General features: G+C 38.5%; 1 protein-coding gene across 9 annotated transcripts in view; it reads right to left on the minus strand.

Moving 5' to 3' along the window:
• Positions 1–14,471, minus strand: part of nav1b (neuron navigator 1b) — a 61,373-nt gene that overhangs the window by 3,994 nt on the left and 42,908 nt on the right. For 4 of the 9 annotated variants that reach the window (XM_024271192.2, XM_036211979.1, XM_024271198.2 and 1 more), the window contains 24 exons: positions 14,041–14,191; positions 12,925–13,225; positions 11,218–11,968; positions 10,166–10,573; positions 9,207–9,248; positions 8,958–9,118; positions 8,513–8,686; positions 7,648–7,700; positions 7,296–7,319; positions 6,787–6,864; positions 5,671–5,679; positions 5,228–5,311; positions 5,045–5,156; positions 4,834–4,955; positions 4,402–4,410; positions 3,910–4,082; positions 3,603–3,759; positions 3,187–3,385; positions 2,920–3,017; positions 2,733–2,828; positions 1,638–1,806; positions 674–909; positions 429–583; positions 274–345 (listed from right to left, as the gene is read on the minus strand). In XM_024271192.2, coding sequence (XP_024126960.1) covers positions 274–345; positions 429–583; positions 674–909; positions 1,638–1,806; positions 2,733–2,828; positions 2,920–3,017; positions 3,187–3,385; positions 3,603–3,759; positions 3,910–4,082; positions 4,402–4,410; positions 4,834–4,955; positions 5,045–5,156; positions 5,228–5,311; positions 5,671–5,679; positions 6,787–6,864; positions 7,296–7,319; positions 7,648–7,700; positions 8,513–8,686; positions 8,958–9,118; positions 9,207–9,248; positions 10,166–10,573; positions 11,218–11,968; positions 12,925–13,225; positions 14,041–14,191 — 3,834 coding nt within the window. The remainder of the gene's footprint in view (positions 1–273; positions 346–428; positions 584–673; positions 910–1,637; positions 1,807–2,732; positions 2,829–2,919; positions 3,018–3,186; positions 3,386–3,602; positions 3,760–3,909; positions 4,083–4,401; positions 4,411–4,833; positions 4,956–5,044; positions 5,157–5,227; positions 5,312–5,670; positions 5,680–6,786; positions 6,865–7,295; positions 7,320–7,647; positions 7,701–8,512; positions 8,687–8,957; positions 9,119–9,206; positions 9,249–10,165; positions 10,574–11,217; positions 11,969–12,924; positions 13,226–14,040; positions 14,192–14,471) is intronic. The other 5 variants (XM_024271196.2, XM_024271197.2, XM_024271195.2 and 2 more) reach the window with 5 other exon arrangements.

The following is a 14,471-nucleotide window of genomic DNA, read 5'->3' on the forward strand; positions in this document are numbered from 1 at the left end:
TATGGACTGCATCGCTCCACAGCAGAAATAAACGTAAAAGTCAGCGGATTTATCTTTAGGATTATCTTTATTCCTCATTGCTTTATTGTTCAAATGGGTGGACTAATCATCTTTTTGCATTATTTTTTTGTAGCTTCCTAAATGACAGTTAAGCTACAAAAACAATATTAAAAACAATAAAAACTAAACAAAAAAAAAAAAAACATTTAGCAAGAAAAAAAAGATCTTTCCACATATATATCAATATTAGGATTAGCATGTTCAAAAACCAACCTGAAGCTGAGATGTAAGCCGTGGTTTGCTGTCATTTTCACTGGCTGGTTGCTCGTACCAATAATGTAAGGACTGAATGCAGAGACAATGTTGAACAGTTAAGTTCACGGATCACCAAATACTTTACAATGTTAGTGCTGGTATGGGAATTTTACCATTTGTGGTATTTGCAGGTGAGAGCCCCGTTAACAAGTTCACTGATGGCAACAGGATCGTGAATATCATCCAAAATAACTACGAGTGGGATTTCAGAGGCGCTGCTTTCTCGATCGATTTGATTGGCCAAATTAGACAAGTAAAGCTGCAGGTCCTGCATAAAAAGCACAAAAAGACACAATACTGTGTGACCCCATGAAAGTCACTGTAATCGAGGTTTTATTAGAATGTCACTTCCTGTTACCTTGCATGACTGGCGGTGCATGTTGAAAGTGACCACGATGCTGCCTGTGATTTCGCGGGCGCTCCGGTCCACCAGGTACTCAGCCAGGCGGGAGGCAAGGTAGGTTTTACCCGTGCCGCTCGGCCCAGACAGGATGAGACGGCGGTGTTTTAGTAGGAGACTGATGTAGTGTTGCATCATGGGTTTGGGAATGAGAGTCTCAAATACCAGGCTGTCCACACACTTCTCTTTCAAACCTGGAGACAGTAGGGAGGATTAAAACTGGAATATTGGAGTGAACAATGGTGACTGCGAGTAATTAAAATCAATATAAAAAAATGGAGAATAATTGCTAAAATAAAGCATATTTTTGAACGACAACATAAGGGAAAATCAAGCACGTTGGGTGTAGGTAGAAAGAGGCTTTCAAAACAGATTTCTATCATGTTCTTCGTAAGTAACCCGGAGCTCAAGCATTTCACTCTGAAAATAACTTTGCATCAAGTGTGGGAAGCCTGTGCACTTCCAAACCCCCCCAGCTGAAGAAGTGCTGTCTGTTCTTAACATCTATGGGGCCCATGTGTCTGAGGCTGCTGGACCAGCTGGGCACGACAGCACAGGGATCAAGTTACTCAGAACCCTTCCTGAGCTGCTGTTACTTTCTCAGCTCTCCCAGCACTTTGCTTCAAAGATGGGGGTGGTGTGTGTGGGGGGGGGTCAATTACCTACATGTCCAAATGTAGTTGTTGCTGTGATAAGCAGACAAACATGACGCTTTGTACCGTGGGCTTAAAATAAAAACCAACTATCAAATCTAACACAAAAGTCTCACAAATTTATGCATTTCTTAAATATTTGAGGTTCAAATTTGAATAGTAGTAGCTGAAGTCATAAAATATGAAGTTCAACATACTTTAATAGGCATTCTTGCTGGTTTTGGTAAACTCTAAATAAAAATGAAGGATGTAACAGATTTTCTCCAGACCTTTCAGAGCCACTGTGATGCTGCTGGGGCCTCGAGACATGCAGCGGGATGGCTGGGTCTCGGGGGCGTCCCCTCCCAGCACTCTCTTGATGTGGCCCATACTGTAACTGTAGATGGAGTCTGTAGAAAGGCCAAGACTAGATGTCGGGTCGACTTTTGCGATGTAAACCTAAAACAAAAAAAAAGAAATGTAAATAAACGAGCTGACTTTAGTTTGTTTGCTGAGAAAAAGATAAAGTGAAAGCGAACACTTTGGTTATCATTTACCAGTGAAATGAATGTATTGGGAACTACATTAGAACATTTTTACAAATATTACTGAATAAACAAAAACAAGAATAAAGGTAAGTTTAGCTTGGAAGCCCCAAACTATGTCTCTTAACAAAGTGTGATAAAAAAGGAGATATTTCTTCGGCTTTATTCCAATATTTAATATTTTGGAGTAAAAATCTACTGATATTGTTGTTTCTCTGGTAGTGCTACAAGAAAGAAGCCTGTAAATGATTGTTATTTCAGTACAACGACAACAACCTTAAAAAATAAAGTTTAAAGTCTCAGCAGGCTGCATGAATGTCTGTAACTTTTGGCCTACTGACATGGGATACAGTTGTTATGACTGCTGCCATTATCTTTTCTGCTTCCAGAATAAAAAGCACAGGGGAGGTGTAAAGCTTCCTTCTCTTACACTCCTTCCTTCAGTTAGGAAGCAGAATTAGAATTTGAACTGGAAGTTGACAGGCTAAAGTCTTTGTTTCCAAAAATTGCAGCTATGTTACTCCAATAATGTCATTCCTTACATGCCCTCTCCATGCCATCCTCCTCTCACATTCACACTCCTTTCTCACTCACTTTGAATCACACCCTTCTTTCAACAACTTATCTTTTATAACATGAAATCTTTATAAAAATGCTGTATCAATGCAGAAAAGTGTCATTAAACTGAAAAGCACTTCAACTGTCATGCTAAATAACGTGTTACAAAGAATAACCTTGAAAGTATTGGCATGCCAAATATAGTCTAACAGCTGAATCATAAATGTGAGCCTGCATTTTTTAAACAGACCCCACTGAAGTTGTCAGTGTGAGATGTTTTACCTTGAAAGCCTGGCTGACAGCTGAGTCAAGCATGACCCAGTCCATCCTTCCATTCACCCTAACAGTCCCAATGAAGAAATCCTGCTGTTTCACCTCCTGTTCAAATATAGTTTTTTTGGTGATGAATGCAATGCGGCAAAAGACAGTTCAAATAAAAAAATAAATAAAAAAAGGAAAATGTGCTTACATCTTTGAAAACGCGCAAATCTGCAACACAAACCAGCACCCTGACCCGATGATCATCTCTCTGTGAGGAAAGGCTGAGAGAATCTGCAGAGTGGATGTCTGCCGCGACAGAAACAAAATGGAAAAACAATGAAAACGTTTATTTATATAAACTGCTGAACATTACAACAGAAGTTGTCAAGTTGCTTTTCACAATGAAAAAGTGAGATTTAAACCACATTGTTCTGACTTTGGATTCTCCTCCAACATGTTGGAGAATGAACCCTACCTGTGCCACCTCCCTCACTGAGCCCTCTGCTGTAACTCTTTGGCATGTTCACAGCCACGGATTGGCGGGGGGAGGAGCTCCCCAGAGCCATGAGACTTGAGGACTGGGAGACAGAGCTGGATGGTCCAGGAGATGGACAGGGGGACAGACCACCCGTCCTCAGCTGGTCATTCTCCACCTTCAGGTTCTCCACCGTCCTCTGTATAGAAGTGGAACCACACGTGATTTAAATAAAAACTGAAGTCAGTATTACAGCATGGCTAATTTTAGTTGACTTGAATGAAATTTACTAGAATATTTTAACAAAATTTGAATGAAATAAAAAATGCTACATTAACATGATGAGAATTTTAAAAAGAGTTAATACTAAGAGACAAACCACAAGTATTTACATCCAAAAATATCAAATTCCAAACCTGCATGTTGGTCATCGCCTCCTGCAGCTGTTCTAGCTGATGGGCGGAGTTTAAAGCCTCCAGCCGTATGTCCGTGAGCTTGCGTTCCTTCTCCCACAGCTCTGAACGCAGTTCTGTTACAACCTTATCATCCATCCCCTCACTGCCCTCAAAGACCCTGGAGACAACCAATTAACCACAGACAAATTCAGGGAAAAGAACACACTAAAATGTACATTTATAAAAGTACTGTAAGGGATTTTCACAACAACAAAATCATGTTGTTAGCACAAGTGTTAACAAAGACCACATCCAGGAAGAGGCTTACCCTGAGGATGATGATGCAGAGGATTTAGCTGAATGTTGAGGGTTTTCACCGATACTGTGAACCTTGGGGGAGGAGGGCAGTGAGGATTCTGGGGTGGCAATCTCTTCAATGTCTGCATATGCTCCTGATTTGGATCCCTTCTTGCTAAAAGCCTTGTTGAAGGAACTCCGCAGCTGTTTGGGGAAAATATGAAGCCAGAACGCACATTGAACAAAGTATGTCAGGTTTGGTATTTTTTCAAGTTTGTCCTAAATTCTAAATACTCTTACGTATTGGGCAGTGATGAGGAAGTACAAATAAACAATTGTGATTATTTTAAAAGTTAATTTAATACTTTTACACTATTGCAGATCAATTAAATACTGTATAAATTCAAGATTATGCTCACACGGTTGTCGAGTATGGCAATATATAGTTAGATGGTACAAAGTGAGGTTCACAAGTGTGCAGGTTTAGAGGGGATAGGTTCTGTTTATTTCACATATCACTCACCTCAAAAACCTACAACCACAGAAGAGGAAAGCATGAAAGAGAAAAGGATTCATGCTTAATGCCAAATACAGGAGAAGACAGGAGGAACAGCATCACATGCAGGAAGACAGACATGATCGCTGACAGTTTTATTGCTTAAACTTTCAAACCTCATCACCATATATAACATTAAAACACTTAATGATGATTTGGTATCTTTTAAGCCCTCCTCAGTGAGAATTGTCCCTTTAACAACTGATTTCCTACCACACATATAATGCTGCAAGCAAAAGTCACCACTTTTTATTGTTTTGTCATGCTTACATTCTGGAAAAGCTAAATTTGAAGATCAAAGTAGTAAAATCGATTTATTTCTAAAATACTCCTTTTTTTGCATCAGTCACGATGGTCTATATTTTCACATTGTTCATATTTGTGTCTCCTTCTTCTCACCCAGCTCTTCTTTTTCTTCTTCTTGGCCTCCAGCTCCTTCAGACTCCCTACACTGGAGTGGCTTGTGTTGCTGTTGAGACTGGAGATGCTCTCTGAGGAGTTCTGGCGGTTAATGAGCAGCTCTGTATAAAATAAGTTAACAAAAAAATAAATATGAATTTGTCTGTTGTGATCCCATTTCCTATTGAAAACACATAATAATGGTGTATACCTTTAGGGGTGATCTCGGGATTACTAAGAGCATTCTGTATAATTTCCTGGGCCTCTGTATTTTTGGCTTTTAGAATCTCAATGGTGTCCTTTAGTTGAGTGAGTTCAGAGTCCTGAAGAAAATAAACCCCATTATTTTTTACATTTCCTTTAATTATGAGATGTCATGAATGGCTTAAAATACCTTTTGCTCTGAGGAGACTGACAGTGTCTGGAGACGTGCTGTCATTAGTGCCAGACTCTGTTCAAAGGCTGCCACAAGATTAGCCTGAAAAAGACAGAAAAGTACATTAAAAGTCTAAAAAGATCACATGAAAAAGGGCTATCAGATGGATGTCAGCATCAGTTATTGAGGCACTCGAACCAGCATTTTACTGAGCAAAAATCTCACAACTGGAGGGGTTAAATTTAAGTCGTAACCTGAAGAAATACATACGGTTAAATCTGATTAACTTCTCTTTAAAATACTAACAGCTCCAAATTCAAGAGAAAGTATATGCAGCTCTGAGTGGATAGCTACAATATGAAAATAACTGGTCAGCATGCTTTGGCAAGTGTCACATAACATCCCAGCTATTATAAACAGCACTCGTCATATCAGCATCCTCCGAGTTAACGCTAACAAACCTGGCCAAGCTGCTACACCAGTGTCCAGTGATGTGGGGCAGTGGGAGACAGGCAGGGGGCAGCAGTGAGTCCAACAGGCAATACAGCCAAAGGTGTAAAAGAGAGGGACAGCTGTATTAGGCTTTGGGAACAAAATCATATCTGCAGAGGCACACTCTGGCTTAAACTAGCAAAAGATACGAACAATCAAATGTGCAAAAGAAGAAGGACTGCAGCAGAAACGGTGGATGATTAGTTTAACCTGCTATTGTCATGCACATTAAACTTGACATTAAAATAAGTCAGAATAAAAGGAAAAAAAAAAATAGGAGGAAGCAGACCCAAAAAAAAAAAAGTGTCAGAGGACGGATATTTCCAAGCATGATTATTAGGTTGAAGTGGGGCAGCAGTAATTCAGCAGATTTATACAGCTGGGGATAAAATGTCAAATGTAGGTTAAAGAGTTGAAGGAATATTTGATGTTTTGAAACCAACTCCTATCATATTTTACCTACAAATGTATTTAGTTTATTAGCTATAACATACATTTTAGAAGACTGTTTTTTACATTAATTTGGTGTCAAATAGGAACTCAACCATTATTTTCCATTCAATGTATTAATAAGTTTTGATAATAATAAATAAGAAGTTATTTCATCTTTGTTACTTTATAAATAATCTGCATGGGAACGGAAATGTATTATTACTGTTAAATGTATGTAAAGACCAGATTATGGCAACTAAGTAAAAATGTATATTAGGTAAAACTTAACAGTGCACATTATGTATGTATATATATATTTAGTTCCTCGCTTTCTTGTCAATCAAACTTTACTTGATTTACACATTCTATTTATGATTAGGAGTAACTATAATGTCAAAAAAATATAATCATTTATTTATTCTATTAACTGATCAAATATATGAATTAATATCTTAAAAAGTTTTGATGTATCAAAAGCTGCAGGTGTTAGTTATACAGCTTTCAAACAGAAAAGTTTGTTTCGGGACAGCTTTTTGGTGATTCAGAATTAATATTATTTAACAGTTTGCAGGGATAATCCTGAAAAAAACCTGACTAAGTCTCTAATGTACTAGCAAAGATACTAAAAACTAAAAAAAGGAGATACATCATACATTAGCAGAAAGCTGCATGGTCAAATTGGCGACCTTTTCCTGGGAGGACTCCAGCTCTCTCCTCAGCTTTCGGATTTGCTGGAGAAACAAACAAACAAAAAAAAAGTCATCTCAAAGAAATTACTTAAAATATATCACACAACTGTTAATGTACATGCTGATTATGATAAAACTATGACAGAGTGTGTTTTAATGACAACTTTGCAAGCAAAAACAACACAGTCATCTCATGATACTAAATAAAAGCCTGGAAAGCAGAACATTTACCTTAAACAAGACAAATACGCATGAATTTGATTCATTATCAATATTTTATCATGCAATTAAAAATCTATAGGTTGTGATGGTTCATAAATGGAGACAATACTGAGAACAAAACAAAACCCCAAAGACATGTATTGACAAATGACAAGTATTTTCTCATGACTCAACACTTGCCAAACGGTTTGGCAAAGAACACAAAGCGTGGCCGGTATATGGGTTATAGATTGATGGCATGTTGACCTTACCTCCCCTTGTATCCTCTCCTCATTCTTATGAAGGCATGGTGACAGCAAAAATACAGGGTGGAAGATTAATCTAGCAACGTGTACCTTTTTTTTTTTTTTTAACCGACTAAGATTTATAATGAATGTTTAAAAGGTTACAACTGAAGAATAAGTTGTTAAAACACTTTCTTAAGGGAACTTCTTTAGATAACATTTTCTATACATGTAATATTACTGTATGAGAGTTTTATAATCAAATCCACATAGGTTGGTAAGCAAAATTTAGAGTCTTTTTGTCAAATTCTGAAGCAAAATATGGCAAAGTGAAAACTATGCGATAGCTTGTCACTTTATGATTGATGGCTTTACTCACCGAGGAGTAGTTGGATGAGGCGTTGGAGGCCAGAGACAACACAGAGCCATGCACTGAAATAGAAAAGATAAGAGGTTTCTGCTCTTGAGACCTACCAGAGAATATTAAAAACTGTAAATTAAAGTTGAATCTATTTTAAGAGATAAAGTTTACTCTGACCGTTTATTAAACTCAGTATATAACTGGATATAAAACTGACAAAAAAGTTGCATTTAGAAAGAACTGAAGCTTTCTTGCAAATAAACAATGATTTTTTTTTATTGTGAAATAAGTATAAACTCTTTTTTAAAGACCAATAATTGATAAGGTTTAAGTTAGTGATAAATTGAATCTTGAGGGTAAATTATTTTGTCAAAGTCTTATTTTCATGTGATTTTCACAGTAAACTATATACATACATTTGATCATATACTACATTGATAACACTAAAAAACAAATTGTTTTATGAAATATGAGTCATTTTTGTGGACCATCTCCTTGTCGGTCCCGCCTATTTCACAACGTCATTCTTGAGTAGCTCAATAAAGATTCGTCTTTTGGGTTGTGGGTTAGATTGTTGGAGCAGAAGTTAGCCTACGCTTATATCCCAGAATCCATTTGTTTACTGGTATACTCTCTCCTGTTAGCTTACAGCTCCTTGCAAGCACAAGCTTTTTCAAACCATAGGTTATTTGCTCCTGATCCAACAGTTATGAATACAAAAATCTTAAATAATTTTATACATGTCCTCTATTACGAGAAACATGTAACAAGAACTTGTTAAAAAACAAAAAACACAATTTTCATTGGAGTGGGTCTTTAAAACATTGAGGTGTTAAGCTGAAAATCCATGTTTTCAGGAGTGAGGAGGGATGAAAATGCTCACCATCATCTCCCTGCTCACGGAAAGAACCAGACCTCAACATGCTTTTTGGTCGGTCAGCCAGAGACATACTGCTGCCCAGGGGGGAGGATCCATACAGATCACACGCCGAGTCTGTGGGAGGCCCTGTGCTGCTGGAGCGAGAGATCCTCGGGGTGCCACAGGAAATTGGGGCAACTAGCATTGCAAAACAACAAAAATCAAAAACATGGTTCATTTAAGTCCTCAACACATGCAGATTACTGCAGATAAAAGTTCAGCCTTATGTGACCTGTATGTTTGCACGAATGAATATGGCTAACAACATTAAGAAATGTAACCTTTTTGGTTTGTACTCAACAGGATTTAAAGATGAAAGCAGTATTTCTTAAAGATCCCAATTTCCATCAGTTTTCTCAAACCTGATGTTTTTTCCCACTCTGGCATCCCTAAGGATCAGCGCACTCACCCACGTTAGTGAGAAGAGCCCTGCTGGAGGAGGCCTGAGGAGGACGAGTGGGAGAAGGAAGCTGAGGAGGGCTGTCACTCTCGGTCATGCTCACGATGGTGTGGGAGTGGCGCCTTCCTGGTTTGTTTCCATCACTCTCTGAAAGGCTGGAGCCATAACACCTAAAGAGCAAAGGTAAATTAAAATGAAGGCAAACAGGCCGCACTGCAATGCGTCATTATAAGCAGAAGCACAGCTGTTTTGACTTACTCTAAACTTTTCTTTGGCAGTGTGTTCCGGTCTGTTTGAATGCTGAAAGACAGACAGGAATCAAGCAAAAAAAATTAAAAATAAAAATCTAAGACAATCGAACCACCACAAACCTGTGGCAATTCTACTTTTTACTAATTAGCACCTCTTTAACACCTTTATAGTAACAAAACAATGTACAGTTGCAAAAATCTCTGCACCAGTCCCATTATTTGCTTTCACCTAAAACCAATCAACCAAATTTGCCATTTGATACTGATTTCATCTTTTCTTACATTCATTTGGATAATTACAACTTATTGGGAGGTGTTTTAAACGTTAGATTATATTTTAATTTAGTTCTGTAAATGACTAACATAGCAAATGCACATCTGGAAAACTTGGATATAAAGAAATGTCTGCATTTGCTGCTGAACTTTTTCTGACAGACACTCATCTCTCGACAGTTCATTTGAAACAGATTTTTATTCATTTTTTTTCTATTATTTCTTTGAACCTACTTCTGTAAATCCAGTATCTATGATGGGTTTATGTTGGTGTCTAGTCTTTGTTATGGACTCAGTTCACACCTTAAACACTTTAGAAATTACAACTGGATTTTCAATGTTTTTTTTTTTTTTTGGTCAATAATCAGTAATTTAATTGTCTTTATGATTCATTCAGGTATTCTTCTTCATAAAAATGTGGCCTAAAATGTTAACTGCTAATAACGTAATTGTCTTTGGTCCATCTATTTCTAACTTTAGGTTTTTAAAGTAAGTATAGATAAAACAGAATTTAAATGATGGTATATAAAATTGTGAAAATGATCCGTTATCAGCTTTTTTGTCATCTGGATTTTTTAAATTTTGAAAACCCCTTTTCACAAGGTTGTAATTAACTAAATGGACACATAAATTTGCCAGTTTTAAAAATTCCAGTAAAAAACATAGACATAAACAAAGCAGACTAAAGTTTACCTCTCTGAGAGGCTGAGGGACGTCCTGCTTCCGCCCCCCCATGTTCCTGTGCTTCTTTCCTCTTTGTCCCGTGCTTCTGATGCGGCAAGCCGTGCACTGGAGGGCACGCTCATCTGGAGGGGCAGGGACTCCAGGCTGCGGTGCATGCCTGATAGCTTAGGATAGTACATGGGGGATCCGCTAAGACGATCGCTGGTGTAGGCAGGAGAGTCCATATGAAGGACAGGTGCTGGGCTCGGGGTGAGGCGAGGAGCAGGGTGGGAGGCAGCTAAATCTTGAAGCTTGGAGTATGGGGGGACTTTGGGTGGAAGGTCCTGAATCGTCACACAGGAGTCAAGGCTGTTGGAATTGACCTTGTCTAGGTGCGCCAAACTGGGCGGGCGACCAAGAGCCTTTGAGTTCAGCATCCTAAGAAAAGTAATAGACACAAAAAACTAGGAATACATATGTATTCTGCATGACAACTTGCATAAGTTTGCCATAAAAAATAAAAGCATGCAGTTCAATTGCTTTTCTATAAATCAAATTGACAAATATGACTAAAATATATAACTTTATATTTTAGTCTGATTGATGGTGTTTACAGTCATCTGTGCAGATTTCTCTTTGCACTGAAAAAAACCATCTTATTGTCTTAACCAATTTTGAAATAATTAAAGGCTTTATTTGAATTCCTACCCTAATCCCTAACTACTAAAAAACTCAGAAAAAGTCTGAGATTTCCCAGTACAAGCATTTTACGTCTATATATGACTCCACTGAGTTCTGATGATGATTTTTTTTTTTATTTATTTTTTATTTTATTTTTACATTTAAACACTTTTTTTTGGCAAAATGGTTTAAACCCAATGAATTGTGATCTATATTTGCATGGACACTGGTTCGTTGCAAAGACTTCTGGGAAATTTCCAGGGCACTCAATTTTGGAACTGTAGATTCGGACTGCACTACAAAATAGGGAAATGCACTATATAGTGAGTAGTGAAGGAATTTGACAAAATGTAACGAAAAATAAAACATGGAGTGGTGTAAGCAGAGCTGAAGCCGGAGACCTTGGTGTTGTTGGAGAGGAGAGTTCTGGGTATTTACTGCTGCTGGTCCGTCTCAGGCCGTGTAGCTTCACAGCAGCTTCTCCTGTGGACTCTGATTGGCTGTTCTCTCTTTTTAACGAGCAACAGTCCATGTCAACGCTCACAGCTTTGGCTTTGGCTCGTTCCTTCTCCTTCTCCCTGTCCGTCAGGTTTACTGGACCCGTACTTGTTCGATTGATCATTTTACCGCCTGGTTCTTTGACGCGGGGCCCCGTGGAGCCGATGGGCACAGGCTTCAAGCTCAACAAGCTGGAATCAATAGTGCTGCTGATGGGCCGAGTTGCTGGGCGTCCAATCACGCTGAGTGTGCTGGATTTGGCTGGTCGGGGCAGGCTGCGGTACTGAATGCTGTTTCGGGCATTCGGCCCCAAGAACCTCTGGTCACTGCTGGCATCAAAGCTATTCTTTCTACCAGTGGGTGTTCCACCTCCCACAGGTTTCACAGGAATGCCAGATGACTTGGGGGCTTTCCCCACGGTGGAGGAGCCACTGTGGATGGTGGTGCCCTCTGCTGTCATGACAGCTGCAGCACCAGTGACTGCTGGGGGTTTCCTGTAGCCAAAGGAGCCAACAGCAGAGGGTTTGAGTAATCCTGATGGCGGTTTGCGGTGCTCCCCATGATGGTCCCTACCAGCGTCTGAACGAGACCGCTGCAGGCCAGCAGTTCTGACAGAGATCTTTGATTTGTCCAGAGGCTTCTCACTTTTAGGTGCTATATTAAGACAGGAAAGAAAAAAAAGTTAATTAATATCCTTAGGGCACTACATTAGTTCTTTTTTTCCCCAAAGGATTCTCTCAAAGCCTGTTGACAAGTCTGATAAATACACCAACATGTTAGCACCATAATACCTGCTAATGTAGGAATGCCACTAGCAGCATATTTCACATGACATTCTCTTCTCACTATCTGCATGTTACCATTTAAAAATCCCCCCCACCAGCTCCAACCTGGAAACTATTCAGTCTCTGCCAGAATTTACCTTAGATTAACAAAAACAGAACTCTGACTTGAAACACTGCAGAATGCATCAATCATTAAGACATTATGATTACTTATGTATCTAGAAAAGATACATTCCCATTTTTTTTTCTATAAATCCCAAATCTTACAAGTAGTAGCTAGATGGAGAACTTGCAAACAAATCCAAGTAGAAAATAAGTTAGCTATGTAATCCAGAATTTATTGTTTATTTTGTATTCTTTTATCTTTCCCTTCTGTTACTGTTGTTCCATCATTTTTATGTGGAGCTACTGTGACAAAACACTATTCTTCTAAAATATTACAGCTGTCTAAAAAACAATTGAAAGTGAAAGTGTCAATAAACGGTTAATCTTTTGTACAATATTAAGACCATTAAAAACATAAATTGGCACATGTGTGATGTATGATCCTTACAGATTGTGACTGCCACCTAATAAAGACATTTTAATCACTCCTTCAATTTATTTTTATAGTTCAGAATAATAGACATTCAGCAGAGGTCTATTTTTTATGATGGAAAAACAGGCAACTTGTTGGTTTGGATTACAGTTTCACTTACAGATTCCTTTATATTAGAAACACGTTTTAAGGAGCGTAATAGTTTAAACAAGTTTAAAAGTTATTCAGAGTTAGCAATGATAATGAAACACTGGGGCAAAAAAAGGAGAGAATTCAGCAGATCTCACCTGCAACTTTGAGCATGCTCTGTGAGGTGTGGGTAATAGGGGATGTCACTCCCACTGGAGGATTTCTGCCTCGATTTAAACTTCCAGGTTGGCCCAAACTTTGAGGTTTCTTCAGTTCTCCTTTAACTCCAAAATCTTCCCCGAGACTTGGAGGCTTTTTCCTCCACTTGCTCGGAGCTTCCGTTTTGAGACTTCCCGAATCAAAGCTGCAGCTATTAAATTTGTGACTGGTTTTCCCGTCCTCGCTGTACCAGGAGAGCCCACTCTCCACCAGGGAGCGCTTTTCTGCATCTGTACGAAGCTGCAGAGAGGAAAAAAGAAGGCATGACAAATTAAACTATCAAACAACTAAAAAAGGAATGGTCTTTGTCATCCCTGTTTTTTTTTGAGACGGATACTACATTATTTTGAAAAACATTTTCTGACAAATGTACAAAAATAAAAAAAAGAATAGAACAATTGACAAGTAGAAACTACAAAAAAATAGATCAAAATGAGAAACTGTGTATTTTTCGCTAAAAAATAAAAATGAGTGTGGGTGTGCTGTCATCTATGCCAGATACTGCCCACAGAATTACTAGTCTAGCACAAAAAGTGTGAATACTTTGGCAGGGTTTTATGGGCTGTAACAAATCAACAGGAATGCTTCCTAACTGTCAGAAATACATTTCCAGAAAGTTATTTTAGTACAAGCAGAATCTAACACCAAAATCAATATAATAGAATTGAATTTAGCCATTATTGTGTTTTTGGGTTTTTTTTGTAATGACTTCAATTCCTGTGTACATGCAATTGAAGTTAGGTTATTTCAAAACAAATCTGTTTCTACCTGTTTACGTTCCTGCACAGGGAGCCACAGATTCTTGCATAGTAGAAACATTTAAAGATTGTGAGTGACTAAAGCAAACTCCAGGTCTTGCGTGCCAGCCTCCTGCTGATTACCTGGATCAGGTGCCAATAAGGAGCTTCAATGGGAGGTTGGTTGGAAAATATCTAGGACACCAGCACTCGAGGACTGCATCTTGGATCCTGGACTATGGGTTACTTTTTTCTATGTTTAAGACTTCCATGTGTATGAAAAACATTGTTTCAGAAAGACTAAACGTTGAGCCTCACCATAACAGACGAGCTACGTCTTGTCCCCAAGGGGGTGCTCGGGAGGGAGTTAAGAGATAAGCCGGCATTGAACTCCTCTGAACTGAGGTTCTCGGAGCCATCTCCATCTCCATCGCTGAGCCCACTGCTGATGGAACTGCTCTCATCCCAACTGAAAAACAAAAAAATGACAGGATATTCACTGAAAAGTGTGCTGTCATCAATGAAACATCTTTAGCTTTGGTACAAACAAATGCAAACATCAGGAGTTTTCTTAAGACTCAGAAAATTATTTTTTAAAAACAGTATATTATTTAAATCTTTTGCATTTTTCTGGAGAATAAATATTTATCTCTACTAAATCCAGTTTATTCCTGGTTACAAACAAGGTTGAGCTGGTAAGTCCTTGAGAGAGTGTTTGAGACAAGTGACAGAAGTAACTGCAACCACAC

The sequence above is a fragment of the Oryzias melastigma genome, linkage group LG5 (genome assembly GCF_002922805.2).
Source record: "Oryzias melastigma strain HK-1 linkage group LG5, ASM292280v2, whole genome shotgun sequence".
Lineage (NCBI taxonomy): Eukaryota > Metazoa > Chordata > Actinopteri > Beloniformes > Adrianichthyidae > Oryzias > Oryzias melastigma.